General features: G+C 41.7%; 1 protein-coding gene across 6 annotated transcripts in view; it reads left to right on the top strand.

The window, feature by feature from the left end:
* The window catches only part of rsph10b (radial spoke head 10 homolog B), a 77,333-nt gene that overhangs the window by 7,462 nt on the left and 45,560 nt on the right, over positions 1-24,311 (top strand). For all 6 annotated transcript variants that reach the window (XM_072269138.1, XM_072269136.1, XM_072269141.1 and 3 more), the window contains exons 4-8: positions 2,350-2,523; positions 3,050-3,135; positions 4,966-5,086; positions 8,093-8,269; positions 20,320-20,461. In XM_072269138.1, coding sequence (XP_072125239.1) covers positions 2,350-2,523; positions 3,050-3,135; positions 4,966-5,086; positions 8,093-8,269; positions 20,320-20,461 — 700 coding nt within the window. The remainder of the gene's footprint in view (positions 1-2,349; positions 2,524-3,049; positions 3,136-4,965; positions 5,087-8,092; positions 8,270-20,319; positions 20,462-24,311) is intronic.

Raw genomic sequence — 24,311 nt, 5'->3', positions numbered from 1 at the left:
AATTATTAAGTACAAGGGTTCACATACTTTTTCCAGCCTGGACTGCGAATGATTAAACAATGTGTTCAATAAGACATGAAAAGTACACTTGTTTGTGTGTTATTAGTTTAGGCAGATTGTGTTTGTCTATTATTGTGACTTAGATGACTTAAATGAAGATCAGACCACATTTTATGAGAAATTGATGCAGAAAACCAGGTAATTGTTCACAAACTTATAATAAATGTGAATGATATCTGACAAATAATATTTATTTCTATGGGTTTAAGGTGACACAGTAGCATAGTGGTTAACGCAATGCTTTACAGGCCAGTGTAACCATCAATCAGAGTTCAAATGCTGCAGCTGTTTATAAGGAATTTGTACATTCTCACCATGACTATTTGGGTTTTTCTGATTTCCCCCCACATTTGTCGTTAAGCTTAGCATTAAGTAGTTGTGAGCATGCTATATTGTTGCTGGAAGCATATCGAGACTTCAGTTCAATTCAATTCAATTCAATTTTAATTGTCATTCAACCATACATGAATGCTCATGAATACAGCTGAACGAGTCAGCATTACTACGAGGTCCAGGGGCAAAACACGGTACCAACAGTCACAGACAGCACAAAGCAGACACAAGATAGGAAACACAAATGGTATCACAATTACACAATAAAAGAGTTCAAAATTCGTGCCATCCATCTACTGTTGACCATAATAGAACTTGTCTTTTGCTGAGTGAACACTGTTGGGGGGGGGGGGGGGTGGAGTTTACTGCACCGACTACAGGCCAGGTGCTGTGCTACACCACTCCCAGTGGAGTACACCGGTTTGGATGCCTCTCTCCCAGTGGCTGTTAACAGGTGACCCTGCAGCTTGAGGCCTTGAGTCCTCTGAGTGCGGCCAAAATCTGTAGTGGGCCACAACGGAGCTTGTCTTCTGTCGAGTGAACACTGTGAAGATAGCAGCAACTCCATCCAGGACGCTGCGCCACACAGCCCCGGTCGAGTGCCTCCCCCTGGCGGCTGTAAACAGGCAACACCGTGGCTTGAGGCCTAGTCATCACAACAACTCGCTGACGGTGTAGACCTGCAGTACTCTGAGTTCTTAATGTGTAGCAGGATCTTGCAATCATTAGAAATGCATTTAAATGGGACAGTAGCACCTTTTGTTGACCCCTTAGAAGCTGCTGTGACCAAACGTGCTGCCATCTCACCAGAAGATGCAGGTTGTCCCAGGAGATCCTTGCACTGTGTTGATCTTTGACGCATACAATGCATTTCACTGTATGTTTTGATGTACATGTGACAAATAAAACTGATCTTTGTAAGTTCCCGATCAAGAGATTTGTACATGACATACCCAGTAAAATGCTGAGAGAACACTTAACTGTTTTAATTTTATTTAGAGATGCAGCACAATTCAGGCCCTTCTGGCCCACCGAGCCACACCACCCAGCAACCGCCGATTTAACCCTGGCTTAACCACAGGACAGTTTACAATGTCCAATGAACCTACTAAATGGTCCATCTTTGGACTGTGGCAGGAAACCAGAGCACTGGAGAAAACCCACATACACAAACTTTCTTACAGAAGATGCCGGAATTGAAATCCAAACTTCAATGCCCTGAACTTTAATAGTGTCTCGCTAACCGCTACCTTACAGCGGCTGTTGGATGTCCTGATGCACAGTTTTGACCCGGAACATAGGAAATTCTTTCCATCCCCACAAATTCTGTTCAACCCACTGAATTCCTCCAGCAGATTGTTTATGTCTTGCTCCAGATTCCACCGAATGCAGTCTGTGGTGTCTTCACTTCAATAGTGGAATAATTTCCTTCAGACCTAAATGAAACTGCAGCATTTGGTGATAGCAAAGATTATATATAACCAAAGAATAGGTTGAAGTCTTCCCAATCTTCTGTTCCCTGTTCATGTATTCCATGAACCACCTCTTTGTAGGTCCTTCCTGGATTAAATTGCATATCATATTTCAGTCTTAAACAGGGCTTCCTAACCTTTTTTATGCCATGGCCACTACCATTAACCAAGGGGTTCGTGGACCCCAGTTTGGGAACCTCTGGTCTAAAAGTACTTAATTAGTTTGAAATCTGCAGATGCTGGAATTTCAAGCAACACACATCAAAGTTGCTGGTGAACGCAGCAGGCCAGGCAGCATCTCTAGGAAGAGGTACAGTCGACGTTTCAGGCTGAGACCCTTCATCAGTGACCTCCTCGTAGAGATGCTGCCTGACCTGCTGCGTTCACCAGCAACTTTTATGTTAATTAGTTTGAAAATGCTTTAGGATATTGTGAAGCATGATAGATATCACAGTGCATAAATTAGAATATTTCTTCTTCTCAGGGAGATTTTTCAATGAATGTCCCTACAGGCCATGGCACCTATACATGGACTGATGGCAGCACCTATGTTGGTGATGTGCAAGATGGAATACGCCATGGACAGGGGACATTCATGAGTGCTGATCGATCTATCTCTTACACTGGAGACTGGTACTATGGCAAGAGGCACGGCAAGGTATGAGTTAATACTTTAACATTTGATGGTTATCATTTTTATTCAATTGTTGAGTTGTGACTCTTACAATTCACATGTATGTACAGAAAGGGCAGTGGACTTGAGTAGAAAGGGCTACAATCACACACTGATCAAGCCAAAGCTCCAGAGGTTGTAAACTCAGATAGCTACATCATGGGCACTAGCCTCCCTACCATTGAAGCCAACTTCAAAAAGTGATATTATGTTATCATGGGTATAAGATGATCTCTTCTCATTGCTCTCATCACAGAAAGAGATATAGGAGCCTAAAGACACACACTCAACGTTTTAGGCACAGCCTTTTCCCCTCCACCGTCAGATTTCTGAAACCTCCATGAGCCATGAACACTGTCCCATTGTTTTGCACTTTCTGTATTTTTTTTTCCTATTGTGACTTATAGTTTTTTTGTGTGTATTACACTGTAGTGCTGGTGCAAAACAAATTTCACAACATATAACTGTGATAATAAACCTTTTGATACCGAATCAACTTTTCCTTTCTTAGGGAACAATATACTATAATGAAGAAGGAAGCTCATGGTATCAAGGAGATTGGGTGAACAATGTCAGAGAAGGCTGGGGCATTAGACGGCAAGTACATTACTGAAGATATTCTTTTTTTGTAGCCTTTGAGTAATACAGATTTTGTGCTAAAATATTGAATTATGAATTTGTATTAAACAATAAATCAAAAACATTAGCATTTGAAAGATGATCAGAGATCAGTGAGGGGTTGATTGATGGGAAGTGGTTGACTTTTTCAATGAATACAAGCAAATTTCCATTGATTTTAAGAACATTAAATATGAAAAAAACATTTAATATATTTTCCTGGTATTTTACAGTGATGTGCAGCAGTAGAAAGACTTTCATTAAAAGTGAAAAGCAGATATTAGTACCATGACAATTTTGAAAGATGCAAAGTAAATGAAAATTATTGTTGGAAAGAAAATTATACTAACTGAACCTCTACATTTAATGATTGTGAACTGAAAATAATTACATTATAGTTTGTTTGTTTGTTATGTGCTGTGTCATATGACATGGGCTATCATGGTCTTTCTGTGACCATGATTGTTCTTGGCAAATTTTTCTACAGAAGTTGTTTTGTCATAGCTTTCTTCTGGGCAGTAAATTTACAAGACGGGTGACCCCAGCCGTTATCAATATTCTTCAGAGATTGTCTGCCTGGTGTCAGGGGTTGCATACACCAGCTGCTCATTCAACCATCTATCACCTGCTCCCATGGCTTCACGTGACCCCGATCGGAGGGCTAAGCAGGTGCTACACCTTGCCCAAGGGTGACTTGCAGGCTAGCGGAGGGAAGGAGCGCCTTACATCTCCTGTGTATCTCCACCCTGCCACCCAAATATTATAATTATTACCTTGTTGAAAGGAGTAAACTGAATGGGCTTAAACAATTTGCCCTTTCTAGATTTTACTGAAATTAGTAGTTTCATTTTGAACTTGGTATGTAAGTTATTCATGTGTTTGGGCTGGCTGTGTAAGACGGAAACTTCAGAGCCTTAATTCATCCCAATACTATTTACTGTCATAAATTGTTTTCATGTATGTCTGTTTCAGACATCACTTTTACCTTACTATACCCCGAAATTGCTAGGAGCAGTACTCAGAAGACTTTCAGGAGAAAGCATGATTTTTTTTCTCTTTTGTCCTTCCCCTTTCCCTACTTCTCTGATTGCTGTAGACATTTCTTCCCCCTCCCCCCCCCGACATTTCTGATTGTTGTGTACACTATTGTTTATAGAAGTAGCCATTGTTCATTTGTCAATCTGGAGAATGGGGTGTTTGACTACAGAGGACATCACAGATAGCTTTAGTCCTATCCTTTCCTGACATCCATAAATCATTTCCTAACAGTTCATTAAATGAGAATCATGAGCTGTTTGATTTTCAAGACTTCTTCCCACTTCTTCCACCCTCCACTCAGCGCCAGTAGTGTTTTCACCATGATTTATCTCATTCAAGAAAAGCCATGAACTGAACTTGTGGTAGGGAGAGCTTTCTTCTGAGCCAGTCACCTGATTATTTGGATGATTTTAGAAGAATATTTTAGCCAGAGAATGGTAAATCTGTAAAATTCATTTCCACAGACGGCTGTGGAGGCCAAGTCATTGGGTATATTTAAAGTGGAAGTCGATAGGTTCTTGATTAGTAAATGAATCAAAAGTTACAGGACGAAGGCAGGAGAATGGGGTTGAGGGATAATAAGTTAGCCACTATGGAATGGAGAAGCAGACTCAATTGGCCAAATGGCCTAACCTTGCTCCCACATCTTGTGGATTACAGTTTAAACTTACTTGTTCCACAGCTTTCGGGATGAGATTCAACATTTCATAAAGAGTACTACTCAACTATTTTGTGCTATGATTGCACTTTAACATAAGCATGTCTTCCTAGGTATAAGAGTGGGAATGTGTATGAGGGAGAATGGAAGAACTTTACACGCCATGGAGAGGGCACCATGAGTTGGATTTCTACTAATGAAGAATACACCGGTCAATGGGAAAATGGTATTCAGGTGAGATTATAGCCATCCCTATTAAGCTTCCTTTTTGTTACTGGAAGTTATCATTATCAGAGTATTGTGAACAGTTTTGGGCCCAAATCTGAAAAAGGTTGTGCTAACGTTTGAGTGGCTCCAGAGAAAGTACACGAGAATGATCCCAGGAGTGAAAGGGCTAATAAATGAGGAGCAGTGACGGCTCTGAGCCTGTACTCACTGGAGTTTAGAAGAATGAGGGAGGATCTCATTGAAACCTACCAAATATTGAAAAGTGTGGATAGAGTGAATGTAGAGAGAATATTTTCATTAGTGGGAGAGTCTAGGACCAAAGGAAAAAACCTCAGAATAGAAAGATGTCCCTTTGGAATTGAGATGAGGAAGAATTTCTTTAATCGGAGGGTAGCAAATCTGTGTAATTCATTGCCACAGACGGCTGCGGAGGCTAAGTCATTGGGTATATTTAAAGCTGAAGTTCTTGATGAGTAAGGGTGTCAAAGGCTACAGGAAGTATGCAGGAGAATGGGGCTGAGAGGGAAAATAAATCAGCCATGATCGATGGGTTTATTGGCCTAATTCTACTGCTATGTCTTATGGTTACCAAATTCTAAGTTCTGTATAAAATGTAAGTATTTCTGGGATTAGCTATGTGAAAATTCAGGAAGCAGTGAAGGTCTTTGACACAATATATGATTCCTGACTGTAAACGGGAGCTAGATACATGGGTGTAGAAAGGGGACCCCTGCTCAATTTATAGTGTACTATTCACATTTTCCAACCAGTTTCCTGAATTGAAGTAAGCAGATAGAAACAGAGAGGGAAACCCCTGCCATTCATCAAAATAATGGAGTCAAGTAGAGGTACAAGTTTTGAGGAAAAGTGGGGCATTTCTCTGGTGATGAGGCCAATTCTTAGTCTTCATCCTACATTACTGAGAGGATTACTTCAGAGGGTAGTTACAAATATGGAATGAGCAGCCAGCTGAATTGCAGATTCCATTGTTAAGATTCAACATTTAAGAGAAGCTTGGATAGGTACATGGATGAGGGAGGTATGATGAGCTATGACCTGGGTGTAGGTAGATGGGACTAGGCAGAAGATCAGATTGGAATGGACTAGATGGGATGAAGGGCCTGTTTCTGCGCTGTAGTGCTTTATACCTATATTTGTTTAAAAATTTACCTTTGTGGGAACATATGTAAAATTAGCTCATCATTTCCTTCAACACCAGTTAAAATTAGTGTAGTTTGCCAATAAATATATATCAAATTATTTTTTTCAGTTTCTACAGAAACAAAAGGTCATTTGGGTTTCCATCAATTCCATCTTAATTATCTTGGTGTACCTTGGACTTCCTTTCTTCGTAATGTTGATTAGGGCCAGGACACTCGGGATAATCCTGTTCTCTTTTGAAGTTGTAGCACAGGGACTTTTACTTTCACCTGAGGGCGTTTGATGTCTCAAGTGAAAGACTGTGCCTCAAACAACGTAGCAGTCCCTCAGAACTACATTAGGTACTGCGTCATGGATTTTACATTCAAGACTCTGGAATAGGACTTGAATCCACAAGTGCTTCTCAGTATATCCTACTATATTCATATGTAGCAACATTGCAGGCTACTAATAAATGTCTCTTATTTACAGCTTTGACCCCCAAACTTCAACTTTAAGGATCAACCAATGCCAACATCGAAACGCCAGTTAAAATTGATACTTGTACCCAGCTGGAAGCCTGGGAAGACTCTATTCATCATATACGCTGGGAAAGCACTAAATCCTTTCTTTAAGGATCAACTTTATTTGTCACATACCTTTACTTGGATTAGGAATTTGCTGTGGTGTGTCGGTTAGGGCGCTGCATGCAACAAAAAACAACAATGTTCAACAATTATAAAAAAAAAAGAATGATATAAAAAATAAGGTTTAAGGTCATGGAATAAAACATGTAACAGCCAGTATGTATTTACAATGAAAACAGCGTGATAAAAAGTGGTTTAAAGTGTTCATGGTGCAGTGCAGTAACAGGGGTAATAATTAGAGGAGGGAGGGGGTTAACAGATTAACTGCCTGGGGGAAGAAACTTTTAAGATGGAGTGAAATTTTTGTTTTAATACCTTCGTAATGCTTTCCAGAAAGGAGCTTAGGAAAAGGCAGTTTGCAGAGTAGGTAGTGTCCATAATGACTTTTCCTGCCCAGTTCATTGTCCTGGACACATGCAAGTGTAGACTGCCTCAATGACCTTTTCTGTAGACCGAACAGTTTGCTTAGTTTTGATACACTGTGAGAGGACGCTGCACTAAACCAGACAGGGAATAGCTGATGTGAGGATGCTCTCTATGATGGCAGTGTAGAATTGTACCAGTGCGTTCCGGGGAAGGTGGAATTTTACCAACTGCCACAAGAACTACATCCTCTGCTTGTTGTAAATTGGGGTGGCATGGTAGGATAGTAGTTCGCACAATGCTTTACAGTACAGGAGAATAAGGGTTCAATTCCTGCTGCTGCCTCTAAGTAGTTTGTACGTTGTCCCTGTGACTGCGTGGGTTTCCTCCTGGTGCTCTGGTTTCCTCCCACAGTCCAGAGGTGTACCAGTTGGTAGGTTAGTTGGTTATTGTAAATTGTCTTGTGATTAGGCTATGATTAAATCGGGGGATTGCTGGGTGACGCGGCTCAAAGGGCAGAAAGGGCCTTTTCTGTGATGTATCTCAATAAATAAATAAATTGTATGGTATAAACCAAACTCTTACCCCACTAGCTCAGTAGCAGAGTGAAATATGGCTTGAAGTGGCTCTGTTTTCTTACACAGATGTGTGTGTCCATGTTTGCAATATGATGATGTGCATGTATTTGAATGCAGTTATCGTGGATACGTGTTTAAGTTGTCAGCAGAATGACAGTAAGGAATAACACAGTGCCGCTAATTGCTAGATGTACGGTATACATCTGTGATACTTTGCAAATTAGAGTTTATATTCCATTTAGAAACCAGTTTGAAATTTCTCAGAACTTTTGTTTTTTTTCCAGCATGGATTTGGGTCCCACAACTGGTTTCTGAAGAGGGTGTCAAGAACTCAGTATCCACTAAGAAATCAATACGTAGGGCAGTTTGTGAAGGGACTCCGTCAAGGGCATGGCAAGTTCTTCTATGCAAGTGGAGCTATGTACATTGGTGAATGGCTGGAAAACAAGAAGCATGGTTCAGTAAGTTCCCTCCCATAAACACTGGCATTTTTTTTTAAACTAAGAGGCCTGATGAAGAGTCTCAGCTTTAAACATCAACTGTTTATTCCTCTCCACAGATGCTGCCAGACCTTTGGTGCAGCACTTTGTGCGTGTTGCTCCAGATTCCCAGCATCTGCAGGATCTCTTGCATTTTTAAATCATTTGGCTATCCTCTGCTGCTGTGGCCCATCCACTTCAAGGTTTAATGTGCTGTGCATTCATAAATGCTTTTCTGCACACCACTGTTGTAATGTATGGTTATTTGAGCTACTGTCACCTTCCTGTCAGCTTGAACTAGTCTGGCCATTCTCCGATCGCTCTCACTGACATTGCATTTTCATCCACTGAACTGCTGCTCACTGAATGTTTTTTTTGTTTTTCACACCACTCTGTAAATTCTAGAGCCTGTTGAGCATGAAAATAACGAGATCAGCTGTTAATGAAATACTCAAACCTTCCTATCTGGCACCAACAAGCATTCATGGTCAAAGCCACGTAGATCACATTTCTCCTCCATTCTGATGTTTGGTCTGAACAGCAACTGAACCTCTTGACCATGTCTACATGCTTTTATGTATTGAGTTGCTGCTACATGATTGGTTGATTAGATATTTGTATTAATGTGCGGATGTATAGCTTTAGCTGATAAGTGGCTGAGTGTATTACCACCTGAAACACTGCTCAAAATTTTACATCTTCTTCCCATGTCTTTCATATGAAGACATTTATTCTCACTTTGTTGGTATTGTAGTGAAAAGATTTTGTGTGGAATATCTTATTGCATGGAAATTTTACCATAAGAGCATAAGACCTAGGAGCAGAAGAAGGCCATTCGATCCATTGAGTCTGCTCTGCCATTCTTTCATGGCTGAATTATTATCCATCTCAACCCCATTCTCTTGCTTTCTCCCCATAACCTTTGATGCCCTGATTAATCAAGAACCTATCAACTTCTGCCTTAAATATACCCAGTTACCTGGTCTGCATAGCCATCTGTGGCAAAGAATTCCATAGATTCACCACCATCTAGCTAAATAAGTCTTTCCTCATTTCTGTTGTAAATGAACATCCTTCAATTCTGAGGCTGTGCATTCTGATCCTAGATTGCCCCACTATGGGAAACATCCTCTCCACATCCACTGTATCCAGTCCTTTCAATACTGTATTCGATAGGTTTCAATGAGATCCCTACAGTCTTCTAAACTCCAGTGAGTACAGGCCTAGAGCCATCAAATGCTCCTCATACATTAACCCTTTCATTCCTGGGATCATGTTCATGATCCACCTCTGGACTCTTTCCTATGCCTGCATAACATTTCTTAGATAAGGGGCTCAAAACTGCTCATAATATTCCGTGCGGTCTGACCGATGCCCTATAAAACATCAGCATTACATCCTCGCTTTTATATTCTAGTCCTCTCAAAATGAACGCTAACATTGCATTTGTTTTCCTTACCACTGACTCAACCTGCAAGTTAACCTTTAGGGAAAACTGCGCAAGAACTTCGAAGTCTCTCTGCACCTCTGATTTTTGAATTTTCTCCCCATTTACAAAATAGTCTACATCTTTATTCCTACATTACATTTCATCTTCCACTTCTTTGCCCATTCCTCTAATCTGTCTAATTCCTTCTGCAGACGCTTCCTCAGAACTACCTGCCCTTCCATTTATTTTTGTATCACCTGCAAACTTGGCCTCAAAGCCATTGATTCCTTCATCCAAGTCATTGACATACAGTGTGAAGAGAAGCAGTCCCAACACTGACCCCTACGGCACACCACTAATCACCGCAGCCAACCTGAAAAAGCTCCTTTTATACCCACTCTTTGCCTCCTGCCAGTCAGACAATCTCTTATCTTTCCTGTAATACCTTGTTAAGCAGCCTCATGTGCGGCACCTTGTCAAAGGCATTTTGAAAATCTGAGAAAGCAACATTCACTGACTCTCCTTTATCTTTTCTTTCTTTTTCAATCTTTTTATTAATTTCAAAATATAGAAACAAAACATAGCAATAATACAAATAATATGAGATGTATTGTTACATTTAAAAAAAGAGTAATTGCAAAACCAAATAGTGGAAATTACCAAAACTCCCATACATGTAGAACTGATCACGGATAATATAAAGCAAAAAAAAAAGGAAAAAGACAAAAAAAAGAAAAAAAAACCCATCCCAAAAGAAAAAAAAAACTGAACTAAACTAAAAGACTTGGGCAAAACTAACAACTTAAAAATGGAAAAGAAGAAAACCTCAGCGTCGACGCCTCCACTCCCCTCCAACAACAGTACAGAGAAATAAAACCAGTTTGGAAATGATCAAATTACATCAAATGAAAATGCTGAATAAATGGCCTCCAAATTTTTTCAAACTGAATAGAAGGGTCATAAACTGCACTTCTAATTTTCTCCAAATTCAGACACACCATAGTTTGTGAAAACCAATGAAATACTGTAGGAGGGTTGATCTCTTTCCAATTCAACAAGATGGACCTTCTAGCTATTAAAGTAAGAAATGCAATCATCCTTTGTGATGAAGAGGTTAAATTATTTGAGTCTATCATTGGTAATCCAAAGATAGCAGTAATTGGATGAGGTTGTAAGTCTAGATTTAGGACCGTTGAAATAATATCAAAAATATCTTTCCAATATTTCTCCAACAAGGGACATGACCAAAACATGTGAGTTAAAGAAGCAATCTCAGACTGGCATCTGTCACATATTGGATTAATATAAGAGTAATAACGAGATAGTTTATCTTTGGACATATGAGCCCTGTGAACTACTTTAAACTGTATCAACCTATGCTTAGCACATACAGAGGATGAATTCACCAACTGAAGAATTTTTTCCCATTTTTCAGTCGGTATATTAATCTCAAGTTCTCTTTCCCAGTCAGCTTTAATTTTATTAGAGGCATCAGGACATAAATTCATAATTATATACAATTGCTATTACACCTTTCTGAGAAAGATTTAAGTCTAAGATTTTTTCCAAAGTGTCCATTGGATATGGGTGTGGAAAATTAGGAGAGACAGTAATTAAAAAGTTTCTAATCTGTAAATATCTAAAAAAGTGAGATCTGGGTAAGTTATATTTATTAGAAAGTTGATCAAAAGACATAAAACAGTTATCCAAAAATAAATCGCGAAAAGATATTATACCTTTGGTTTTCCAATCAAAGTAAGCTTGATCCATCATGGAAGGTTGAAAAAGAAAATTTGAAATAATGGGACTTGCTAGAATGAATTGATTAAACCCAAAAAATCTTCGGAATTGAAACCATATACATAAAGTATGTTTAACTATTGGGTTATTCATTTGTTTATATGATTTAAAAGAAGTAAAAGGAAGTAAAGTTCCTAAAACCGAACCCAAGGAAAACCCTTGTAATGAATTAGATTCAAGATTTACCCAATGAGGGTTTAAAGATGCGTCCAAATCTTGTAGCCAAAATTTTAAATATCGAATATTAATTGGCCAATAATAGAATCTAAAATTTGGGAGGGCAAGTCCCCCCTCCTTCTTGGATTTCTGTAAATATCTTTTACCTAACCTAGGATTTTTATTCTGCCAAATATATGAGGAAATTTTTGAATCCACGTTATCAAAAAAAGATTTTGGGATAAAAATTGGAACCGATTGAAATATATACAAAAATTTAGGCAAAATGATCATCTTAATAGCGTTAATCCGACCAATCAAAGACAAAGAGATTGGGGACCATTTGGTAAATAAAAGTTTAATCTGATCAATTAAAGGTAAAAAATTAGCTTTAAATAAATCTTTATATTTTTTGGTAATTGTTATCCCTGAGTATATAAATGAATCAGTAACCAATTTAAATGGTAAATGTCCATAAATAGGTACATGCTTATTTAAAGGGAATAATTCACTCTGACTAAGATTCAATTTGTAACCAGAAAAGTTACTAAATTGAGCTAACAGATCTAAGATAGCAGGAATTGACTTCTCCGGGTTAGAGATATATAACAACAAATCATCTGTATATAATGATAGTTTATGTATTTCATTTCCACGGGTAATACCAACAATATTTGGCGAGTCATGGATAGCAATTGCTAAAGGTTCAAGAGCAATATTAAATAGTAAAGGACTAAGAGGGCAACCTTGCCTAGTACCACGAAAAAGACGAAAAAAAGGAAATCTATAATTATTTGTACAGACCGAGGCTACCGGGGAGTAATATAACAATTTAATCCAAGATATAAGTGTCAAATTAAAATTAAATTTCTCAAGAACATTAAATAAATAAGGCCATTCAACTCTGTCAAAGGCTTTCTCAGCATCTAATGAGATAATACATTCCGGGGTAGTAAGTGAGGGGGCTCCTTTGTCTACCCTGCCTGTTACTTCCTTGAAAAATTCCAGCAGATTTGTCAGGCAAGATTTTCCCTTTAGAAAACCACGTTGACTTTGGCCTATTTTATTATGTGCCTTAAGTACCCTGAAACCTCATCCTTAATGATAGACTTCAGCATCTTTCCAAGCATTGAAGTCAGGCCAACTGACCTATTATTTCCTTACTTCTGCTTCCCTCCCTTCTTAAAGAGTGGAATGATGTTTTCAGTTTTCTAGTCCTCAGGAACCTTTCCAGTATCTAGTGATTATGGATAGAACATTATTAGTGTATTCACCAGCTCTTCAGCTTCCTCTTTCAGAATTCTGGAGTGTTGTCCATCTGGTCCACCTACCTTCAGACCTTTCAGTTTCCCGAGCACCTTCTCCTTAGCAATAGCAACTACACTCACTTCTGTACCCTGACACTCTCACTTTTGACATGCTGCTAGTGTCTTCCACAGTGAAGACTGATGCAAAATACTTAAGTTCCTCCTCCATTTCATTGTCCCCATGACTACCTCTCCAGCATCATCTTCCAGTGGTCTGATATCCACTCTCATCTCTCTTTTATCCTTGTATATCTGAAAAAATCCTTTTGTATCCTCTTTTATATCAATGGCTAGCTAACCTTCATAGTTCCTCTTTTCTCTCTTTATGGTTTTTTTAGTTGCCTTCTGTAGGTTTTTGATGATGATGATGGCTGGTTCTTCACTTGTGAAGATCAGGGGGGAAGAGGAGCCTTCAGGAGTGATGACACGGTCGTTCGTGACTGTAGTGGCCAATTCTGGACTTGCAGACTCTGGAGCAGCAGGGACACGGGAACAGCTGGGATGTGGGTGCTCGAGTAGTTAGACCCTTCCCGCGTCTCCTCTTCTTTTCAGCACTTGCTCTTCTGAATTTCTCGAAATTCTTGGCTGCTCTGTGGATCAGCATTCTCCAGCAGTCTCTGTCACAAGCCTGCTGCTGCCATTCTTTGACCTTGTTATTTGCCTGAGAGAGCTGCTGCTTAAGGTTGGTCTTTGTACCTCTTGTGCGGGACACCATGATCTGTCTTGCCCTGAGAGAGTTTGCTCTGGAGTACTGCTTTCAGTACTTGGAGTTGTCCATGTGAGACACGTGGCCTGACCAGCGGAGCTGCTTGAGCAGTAAAGTGACTTCAATGCTTGGCAGTTGAGTCCTCTCCAGGACCTTGTTGTTGGACACACGATCCTGCCAGCTGATACCCATGATGGAGTGGAGGCAGCACTGAAGGATGCACTCGAGCAACTGGATTTGCTTGCAGTACAAGACCCATCTTTGGAGCCATGCAGCAGTGTTGTGATGACAGTAGCCCTGTAGACCTGGATTTTTGTGGACAGATGCAGCTGGTGATCTTCCACACACATTTTTGGAGGCGGCTGAAGACACTACTGGCTCTGGGTAGTCAATTGTCAATGTCCCTTACTACTGTAGTGTCGTTGGTGATGACACTGCCCAGGTAGGTGAACTGTTCCGCTGTGGTGAGAGGGTGGTTGTCAATGGTGATACAAGGTGCATTGTAAACACCATGAGAGGGTTTCTGATGGAGGATCGTTGTTTTCCTCAGACTGACTATTAACCCAAAAGACCTTGCAGCCTTGGCGAACTGAGTGACTACACCCTGTAGCGTGTCCTCTGTGTGTGTGTGAGAAGAGCACAGTTGTCCGCATATAGTAGCTCAAGAATGGGCTCTTGCATGGTTTTTGTTTGGGCGAGATGGCGGTGGATGTTGTGGAACTGAATGTAGATGCTCTTTGAGGTGGTCTCTTTCACTTCCCGTAGCATCATGCTGAAAGAGATGGCAAAGAGTGTTGGTACCAATGGGGAATGGGTCAGACAGGTTACCGTTTAACCTGACTGCTTTGGCCTTCATAGAGCTGCTGCAGGATGGTGAGGAATTTCAGGGGACAGCTGAACATCGACAGAATCTTCCAGAGACCGTCACGGCTGACTGTATCAAAGGCCTTGGTCAGGTCAATGAACACCTCTTCCAGCCCCATGTTCATTTTACAACACTTCTCCTGTATCTAACACAGAACAAAGATCATGTCGGAAGTGCAGTGCCTCTATTCACTCTGAATCTGCACAGACTCTCTGTGAGGTTGCCTTTGGCAATGCTAGGGATGTACCTGTCCAAGAGGATTCTGGTGAGGATCTTCCAGCAAGGTAATGCCTCTGTAGTTTGAGCAATCCGATTTCTCCCCTTTGTTCTTGTACAGGGAGAATTACAGCATTGCGTAGGCCATTTGGTACTGAACCTCTCTCCCAAAAGAGTGTGAACAGGTTTGTGATTTCATTCAGAATGTCTCTGCCCATCTTGTACACTTCCGTTGGGATCCCATCAATGTCTGGGGCTTCATGGCATTTCATCTTGGAAATAGCGGCTCTGATCTCATCCAGAGTTGGTGGGCCGTCAAGCTTAAGCCTGACCTCATGATGGGGGATCATTTCAAAGGATGCTTCTTGTACTTGATGATTATCCTTGTCCTTGTTTCTTCTTGAGAACCCAACTATCTCGACAGCCACATCTTGGATGGCAGTCTTCAGGTGCTCCCATTTCTTTCCTGTGTTGGAATCTGAGCTTGGGGTGCCTTTGTTGTCCAGTTTCTCCCTTAGCTTGATCTGGAACACATTTTGGAGACCAAAAAGCTTATCCACCTGGATCTCTTCGACCGTGGTCCCTTCTTCCTTATTGCTGGATTGATAGCCAGTCTGACTTTTGTCCTGACCAGTCTGTGATCCGTATGACAGTCTGCACTCGGCATGACTTTGGTGTGTAGAACATCCAACACATCCTTTTGGTGCACCAGGATGTAGTCCAGGAGGTGCCAGTGTTTAGATCACAGGTGACTCTGGGTCATCTTGAACCTGGCTTTCTGTTGAAACAGTGTATCTGTTATAATCAGACCTAATTCTGTGCAGAGCTCCAGGAGAATCCTCCCGTTGTTGTTACAGTTTCTGACACCATGATGACCTAAGACTCCAGACCATACCTTGACATCTCTACACACTCTGGCATTGACGTTGCCTATGACTTCCATGATAAAACCTTTCCATTCCTCTAACTTCCCGCTAACTTTTGCTATAATACATGCCCTCTCTTTTGCTTTTATGCTGTCTTTGACTTGCAATGTCAGCCATGTTGCCTCATCCTCCCTTTAGAATACTACTTCATCTTTGGGACGTATCTTTTCTGCACTTTCTGAATTTCCCCCAGAAACACCTGCCATTGTTGTTCTGCTGTATCTCTACTAGTGACCCCTTCCAATCAACTTTGACCAACTCCTCTCTCATGCCTCTGTAATTCCCTTTACTGCACTGTAAATCTGATACATCTGATTTTAGCTTCTCCTTCTCAAACTGCAAGGTGAATTCTATCATATTTTGATCAAAGCCTCCAATGGGTTCCTTTACCTTCCTAATCAAATCAGGGTCATTACATAACACCTAATCCAGAATTGCCATTTCCCTAGTGGGCTCAACTATGAGTTGCTCTAAAAAGCCATCTTTTAGGCATTCTACAAATTCTAGCACCGACTGGATTTTCCCAATCCATCTGCATATTGAAATCCCCCATGATTAATGCAACATTGCCTTTTTTACATGCCTTTTCTATCTCCCATTGTAATTTGTAGCCTACATCCTGGCCACTGTTCGAATGCCTTTATTTATTTCCTATCCGAGTCTTTTTATCCTTGCAGTTTCTTAGACCTACCCACAAGGATTCTACGTCTTCCAATCCTGTGTCATCTCTTTCTAAGGATTTAATTTCATTTTTTACCAATACACCCACCTTACCCTCTACCTGCCTGTCCTTTTGATACAATGTATATCCCTGGATGTTGAGCTCCCAACTATGATCTTCTTTGAACCACAACTCAGAGATGCCCACAACATCATACCTGCCAATCTCTAACTGCACTACAAGATCATCTACCTTATTCCGTATACTGCGTGCATTCAAATATAACACCTTCAGTCCTGTTTTCATCACCCTTTTTGATTTTGGCCCCATGTTACACTTTAATTCATCCCACTGACTGCAATTCTGCCCTATCATCTGCCTGTCCTTCCTCACATTCTCACTACACACTGTTTGTACTTGTATATTAACTGCCCCACCCTTAGCCCTATCACTCCAGTTCCCATACCCCTGCCAAATTAGTTTAAGTCCTCCCCAACAGCCCTAGCAAACCTGCCCACAAGGATATTGGTCCCCCTCAGGTTCAGGTTTTGGTACAGGTCATACCTTCCCTGGAAGAGATCCCAGTGATCCAGAAATCTGAAACCCTGTTCCTTGCACCATTTCTTCAGCCACACATTCATCTGCCAAGTCATCCTAATCTTACCCTCACTGGCATGTGGTACAAGCAGTAATCCAGAGATTACTACCCTGGAGGTCCTGCTTTTCAGCTTCCTGCCTAGCTCCCTAATTCTCTCTTCAGGATCTTCTCTGTTTTCCTCCCTGTGTTGTTGGTATCAATATGTACCCCAACTTTCGGTCTTTCACCCTCCCCCTTTAGAATGCCATGGATCCAACCCAAGACATCCCTGACCCGGGCATCTGGAAGTGGTGTCTTTCACATCTACAGAATCTGCTTTCTGCTCTTCTAATTATGGAATCCCCTATCACTGCTGCACTCTTCCCCCCCTCCCCTTATGGACACAGAACCAGATTTAGTGCCAGAGAGCTGGTGATTGCAGCTTCCCCCCCGATAGTTGTTCCACCCAACATTATCCAAAGTGGTATACTTATTATTGAGAGGAACAACCACAGAGATACTCTACGCTGGCTGCTTATTCCCTTTCCCTCTCCTGACAGTCACCCAGGGACCTGCCTCCTGCAACGTAGCAGTGACTACCTACCTGTAGCTTCTATCTATCACTTCTCATTTCCTGTATGAGCTGAAGCTCCAGTTCCTTACCACAGTCTCTAAGGAGGTAGAGCTCGATGCACTTTGTGCAAATATAGTTATCAGGGACGTCGGAGGCCTCTCAAATTTCCCACATCTCACATAAGGAACGTACCTCTACCTTCAGATCCATTTTCAGCAAGCTGGCTATGTATTAACAGAAAAAAAAATTCTTGAAACTTTCTTAGTTACTTACTTAGAACCTCCGCCTGTGCTTGCCCAAGTTTGTCTTTGCCTAGGCCTGCTGAGCCAAAGTCAGTTCACTGTAACAATAGTCATTCTGCTTATACCTCCTTTCTTTTTATTGGCCCTAGGCTGATTGCCGCCTGCTGAGACAAAATCCGAAAGCACCCAAGCTCTTTTAAACCTCCCCTTGTGCTGATTGCCACCTGCTAGGAAAAAAACATACTAAATTTGCCACATTTACCCCAATTTTGGTAAGAAAAAAATTACCACATTCTAAAGATGACACTATTGTGGAGGTCCTGCTTTTCAGCTTCCTGTCTAACTCTCTATATTCTGTCTTCAGGACCTACTCTGTTTTCCTCCCTACATTGTTTGGTACCAATATGAACCACAACATTCGGCTGTTCACCCTCCCCTTTAGGATGCCATGGACCCAATTCCCTTTCCCTCTCCTGACAGTCACCCAGGCACCTGTCTCCAGCAACTTAAGGGTGACCACCTCCCTGTAGCTCCTTTCTATTATCTTCTCATTCCCTTGGCGTAAGTTGAGCACTGGAATTTGATGGTGGAGTCAGTAGGGAACATCGGGGAAAGGTTCTTGTCATTGTGGGGTTGAGGCATGAGCTTGTATCAGAAATGTGCATGTACATGCAATATTGTTGCCGGGAAATCAGCATTCTGATCGCAGTAATATTATCATGGGTGGGGCTGGGGGTAGTGGACAGGAGAGAATGATCTTCAATCAGGAGCTGAAAGAGGAGTAGACGATTGGAGACGACCAGGGGAATCACATAGAGGTCTATAGAAGATTGAGGGTAACAACTTGGGGAGTGGTGGTGTTGGAACTTGCTAGTATAGTGGTTAGCACAATTGCTTTACAGCACCAGCTGTAAGATCTGGGTTCAATTCTCATTGCTATCTGTGTAAGGAGTTTGTCCGCTCTCCCCGTGACCACATGAGTTTCCTCTGGGTGCTCCAGTTTCCTCCCACAATCCAAAGACGTATGGGTTAAGATTAGTGAGTTGTGAGCATGCTACATTGGCGCTCAAAACGTGACAGCATTTGAGGGCTGCTGGGCTCAATTCTCGCTGATTTGATTTGATTCAAATGACACATTTCACTGCATGTTTCCATGTACGTGTGACAAATAAAGCTTATCTTTGAAGGGTGTTGGAACTTGGAGAGTGGGAGTGTGTTAAGGCTAGTTTTAATGTTAGTGAGGGGGTGAGACAAGGATTTAGGTATGAATCCCAGATTGGTGTGTCTGGAATAAGACCATCTTGTTCCATGAATACCCAATGACTGGTGCGATCAAGACAGTTTAGTCAAAGTTCTCTGCTGTGAACAATGGCATCATGAGGAACTTGCATCAAATTACAACCAGTAGAGTCCACCTGAATTTTCACAGTGACCCAGAACAACTTGTAACTGGACGTTATCATGCTTCACTGAAGGGAAAACTGATTTTCAATTGTGTATCAATTGAAAAAAAGAATTAGACGATTGACTTCCCATTCCTGAAGACAGTTGGTCACTGGACGATTGGGTCCAAAATGTTTCCTGCAGCAAGAAATGGGGTAATGCTAATTCTGTTCTGAAGATAGAGGCCCATTAACGAAATTGTGGGAATATGGAAACCATCTGCTTTTGGGGAATTTTATTTTATTAGCAATCTGTTAGCTGCAAGTAAATCAAGGATTACCTGTCCACTGTACATACAAAGAAACATTAGGTCCATGCTGCTCTGAAGTCCCTGCAGTGGGTTGCAAACCCATGATGTTCTGACAAAGAAACTATGCTACCACTGAACAAGGTTAATTATTTTTTATGTAGAGATAACAGAATGGTAACACTCCTTCCAGCCCAACGAATCTGCACCCATGTGACCAATTAATCTACTAACTTGTACATCTCTGAAATGTGGGAGGAAACTGGAGCACTAGGAGGAAGTCCATGTGATGATGGAGCAAACATACAAACTCTTTACAGACAGCGAAGGAATTGAACCTTGGTTGCTAGTGCTGTCATAATGTTATGCTAACTGCTATGCTACTGTGTGAATTTTTTAAAACTTCCCTTTTGGAAATGTAATTAACTCCATCAATGTCTACATCTGAATTGCTGTGCACTAAAAATTTAAAATAAGGGATAATTATGTAAAAATGCACTGTAGTTTATTCCATTCTGGTTTGTGTTTCAAATGGTTCCCTTTATTTTCAGAGAATGTACACAGTATACAACCTGAGATACTTGTCTTTGCAGATATCCACGAAAAACAGAAGAACCACAAGAGAATGAATGACAGAAAAATGTTAAAACCCCAAAGCCCCCTCTCACCCCTCCCCTGCACAAGCAGCAGCAAAGCATCGACCCTCCCCTGCCCCACTCATTTCAGCAGGAAGCGTCACCAGTCACCACCCACCAGCAACAGCAAAGCAGTCAAAGAGAGACCATGATCTGCAGTCAACAAAAAAACAACTATTGTTTACCTGACAGTTTGACATGTTTTCAATATGAATAGTAATTCAGTCTTTTACCTCTTATTATATTAGGGAACATTCGTCTTTAAGAATGGTCGCACTTTTGAGGGAGAATTTTTGGAAGACTGTATGGCAGAGTTTCCGAATTTTACAATTGATGGCATGAATACACCAGACCTCAGTACAATACGTACCCAATCACCAATTGAAACTGGTTGGTATATCTGCAGAAATATCTAACTATATGTAAAGGAAAGTATTTGTCTTCACGTTTATAACCATAGTATGAAACATCCTCTCCATAATATGCTGGATATTTAATGGTGTTTTATAAACAAAATTAATGCATGTATTTGTTGCAAATCTGACCCATGGTAAGGATATAATTGTGTTGGAAATTTCTGCATGAGTCTCTTAAGCCTTTGCACATGCTATGTGTACCAGTTTACAACCTTGGTATTGACAAACTTTGAGGTAATGTTGCAGCTCTATAAAACCCTGGTTACGCCACACTTGGAATACTGTGCTCAGTTCTGCTTGCCTCATTATAGGAATGATGGGAAGGATGTGAAAGCTTCAATAGGGAAGAGGCTACATAGCAGCTACGCTATTGCTACCAGCCTCAAAAACTTTCCCGGCTTACAAACAGAAACTGAAGCGGGAGGTCACGGTGTCAAAAGCAGTGTCGCGTTGGACGGAGGAAACGGATGAGGTCCTCCGTGACTGCTTTGAATCGGTGGACTGGTTAGTATTCAAGGACTTGGCAGCTAACCTCGGTGAGTATGCCTCAGCTGTCATGGACTTTATTTGGAAATGCACGGAGGACTGTGTGTCTCGCAAGACGATCCGGGTATTCCCTAACCGGAAATCTTGGATGAATTATGAGGTCAAGTCCCTTTTAAAGGCTAGAGCTGTGGCTTTTAGGTCCGGGGATACCAGTCGCTACACGGAATCCAGGCGTGAACTCCGGAAAGCCATTAAGGGCGCCAAGAGGCAATATCGAGCCAAGTTGGAAGCCCAGGCTAACCGGAGGGATGCCAGTAGACTATGGCAGGGTCTAAATGAGATCACTGGGTGCAAAGAAAAGGCTGGGAATATTAATAACTGTGGCGCTTCTCTTCCTGACGAACTTAACGTTTTCTACGCGAGATTCGAACAGAAGAAGAGCGTCCCGCTCCCTCTGGATGAACCAGACCTGATGGCATCGAGATTCATTGTCACCGAGGAGGACATTAGAAGAGCCTTCCTGAAGATAAATCCAAGGAAGGCGACGGGCCCAGATGGCGTCCCGGGACGGGTTCTCCGGGCCTGTGCAAGCGAGCTAGCTGTAGACATCTTCAACTGCTCCTTGCTTCAGTCTAAGATCCTCTCGTGTTTTAAGAAGGCAACGATAATCTCAGTGCCGAAGAAGAGCAAGGTGGCATGCCTGAATGACTATCGACCTGTGGCTCTGACATCAATTGCTATGAAGTGCTTCGAGAGATTGGTTATGGCACACATCAACCACAGCCTACCGGTCAACCTCGATGCTTTGCAATTCGCCTACCGGAGCAACAGGTCAATGGCAGATGCCATCTCTCTGGCCCTACTTTCCTCCTTAGAACACCTGGAGAATAAAGACGCATACGTAAGGCTCCTTTTCATTGACTACAGCTCTGCCTTTAATACCATCATTCCAATTAAACTGATTCCTAAGCTCCAGAACCTGGGCCTTGGCACTCAGATCTGCAGCTGGATCTTCAACTTCCTCACAGACAGGACCCAGGCTGTAAAAATAGGGTATAAGCTCTCCTCTACAATCACTCTGAGCACCGGTGCCCTACAGGACTGTGTACTCAGCCCCCTGCTGTACTCACTGTACACCCATGATTGTGTAGCCAAGTTTCCATCAAACTCAATATATAAGTTTGCTGATGACACAACAATTGTAGGCCGTATCTCGGGTAATGATGAGTTTGAGTACAGAGAGGAAATTAAAAACCTGGTGGCATGGTGCGAAGACAATAACCTATCCCTCAACGTCAGCAAGACGAAGGAATTGGTTGTTGACTTCAGAAGGAGTAGCGGACCGCACTACCCAATTTACATTGGTGGTGCGCAAGTGAAACAGGTCAAAAGCTTTAAGTTCCGCGGGATCAATATCACAAATGACCTGACTTGGTCCAACCAAGCAGAGTTCACTGCCAAGAAGGCCCACCAGCACCTTTACTTCCTGTGAAAACTAAAGAAATTTGGCCTGTCCCCTAAAACCCTCACTAATTTTTATAGATGCACTGTAGAAAGCATTCTTCTAGGGTGCATCACAACCTGGTATGGAAGTGGTCCTGTCCAAGACTGGAAGAAGCTGCAGAAGATCATGAACACGGCGCAGCACATCACACAAACCAATCTTCCATCCTTGGACTCACTTTACACCACACCCTGTTGGAGCAGTACTCCAGGATAATCAAGGACACGACCCACCCAGCCAACACACTTTTCGTCCCTCTTCAAGGCTCAGGAGCTTGAAGACTCGTACGGCCAGATTTGGGAACAGCTTCTTTCCAACTGTGATAAGACTGCTGAATGGATCCTGACCCGGACCTGGGCCGTACCCTCCAAACATCCAGACCTGCCTCTCGGTTTTTTTTCACTACCTTACTTTCCATTTTTCTATTTTCTATTTATGATTTATAATTTAAATTTTTAATATTTACTAATTTTTAATATTTTAAATATTTAATATTTGTATTCCAGGGAGTGTGAAGCGCAGAATCAAATATCACTGTGATGATTGTACGTTCTAGTATCAATTGTTTGGCGACAATAAAGTATAAAGTAAAGTAAAAAGCAGTAAGGCTGATCAACACCTCCACCCACTAATCCCCCCACCCACAACCCCAACCACCACTACTTTATCATTTCCTGACAGAGCCACCTCATGTATGGACACTCCTGTGCCTAGCATCACTTTATAGATATGCAATCTGTGTATATAAGCTATCTTGTGTATTTATCTCTTTGGAGCAAAGGAGGATGAGAGGTGACTTGATAGAGGTGTACAAGATGATCAGAGGCATAGATCGAGTGGATATCCAGAGACTTTTCCCAAGATAGAAATGGGTAAGATGAGGGGACAAATTTTAAGGTGATTTAAGGAACATATAAAGGATGTCAGAGGTAAGTTTTTTTAAGCAGAGTTTGGTGGGCACAAGGAACATGCTGCCAAGAAAGAAGGTAGAGGGAGATCCAATAGGAGTATTTGCGAAATGCTCAGATAGGCACATGCATGATAGAACAATACTGGGCTACTTAGGAGGGAAGGATTGGATTGATCTTGGAGTAGGTCTCAAGGCTGGCACAACACAGGGGGATGCAGGGCCTGTTCTGTGTTCTAAAGCAGTGCAGGAAATGGTAGTCTCTGAAAGGCTGCTGAGACCAGCAGCAGCGGGGAGTGGGAGGGGTAGGGGTCGGACTAGCAGACTGACGTAAGGGAAAAAGCCAGAATGGGTGTGGGGCAGCACGAACAGCGGTGAACTTTCAAAAAGAAGGGAAATGTTGAAAACTGAGTAGATTCAGAAAGCACAGAAACAGGCTCTTCAACTCATCATGTCCATGCTGACTATTAATAGTCTGTCTATTCTAAACCGATTTCCAGCCCTTGAACTGTAACTTTCTATGCTTTGTCAATTCGAATACTCATCTAGACCCTACTTTACTATTGTGAGAGTTTCTGCCTCTTATTCCTCAGGCAGTGCATTTCAGATTCTAATTACACTCCTCTGAGTGAAGTTGTTCTTGCTCAGGTCCCCTACTTCTTACCTTAATCCTATGGCCTCTGGTTTTTAGCATCTGTGTTCTGGATAATGATGTTCTGATGAAGGATCTTGGCCCAAAATGTCTGTTTATTCCTCTCCTGACCTGCTGAGTTCTTCCAGCAGTTTGTGTGTGTCCTTATGTTCAGAAGAAAAAGTTCCTTATTAACTATGCTATCTACGCCTCATTATTTTGATCAGGTACACTCCTTTGCAAAGGAAACACACCCAGCCCCTCTAGTCTTTTCTTACAACTTGGCAACCCCCTCA

The sequence above is a fragment of the Mobula birostris genome, chromosome 9 (genome assembly GCF_030028105.1).
Source record: "Mobula birostris isolate sMobBir1 chromosome 9, sMobBir1.hap1, whole genome shotgun sequence".
NCBI lineage: Eukaryota > Metazoa > Chordata > Chondrichthyes > Myliobatiformes > Myliobatidae > Mobula > Mobula birostris.
Note: the sequence above shows the minus strand (reverse complement) of the source record. Positions and strands in the feature narration are given on the sequence as shown.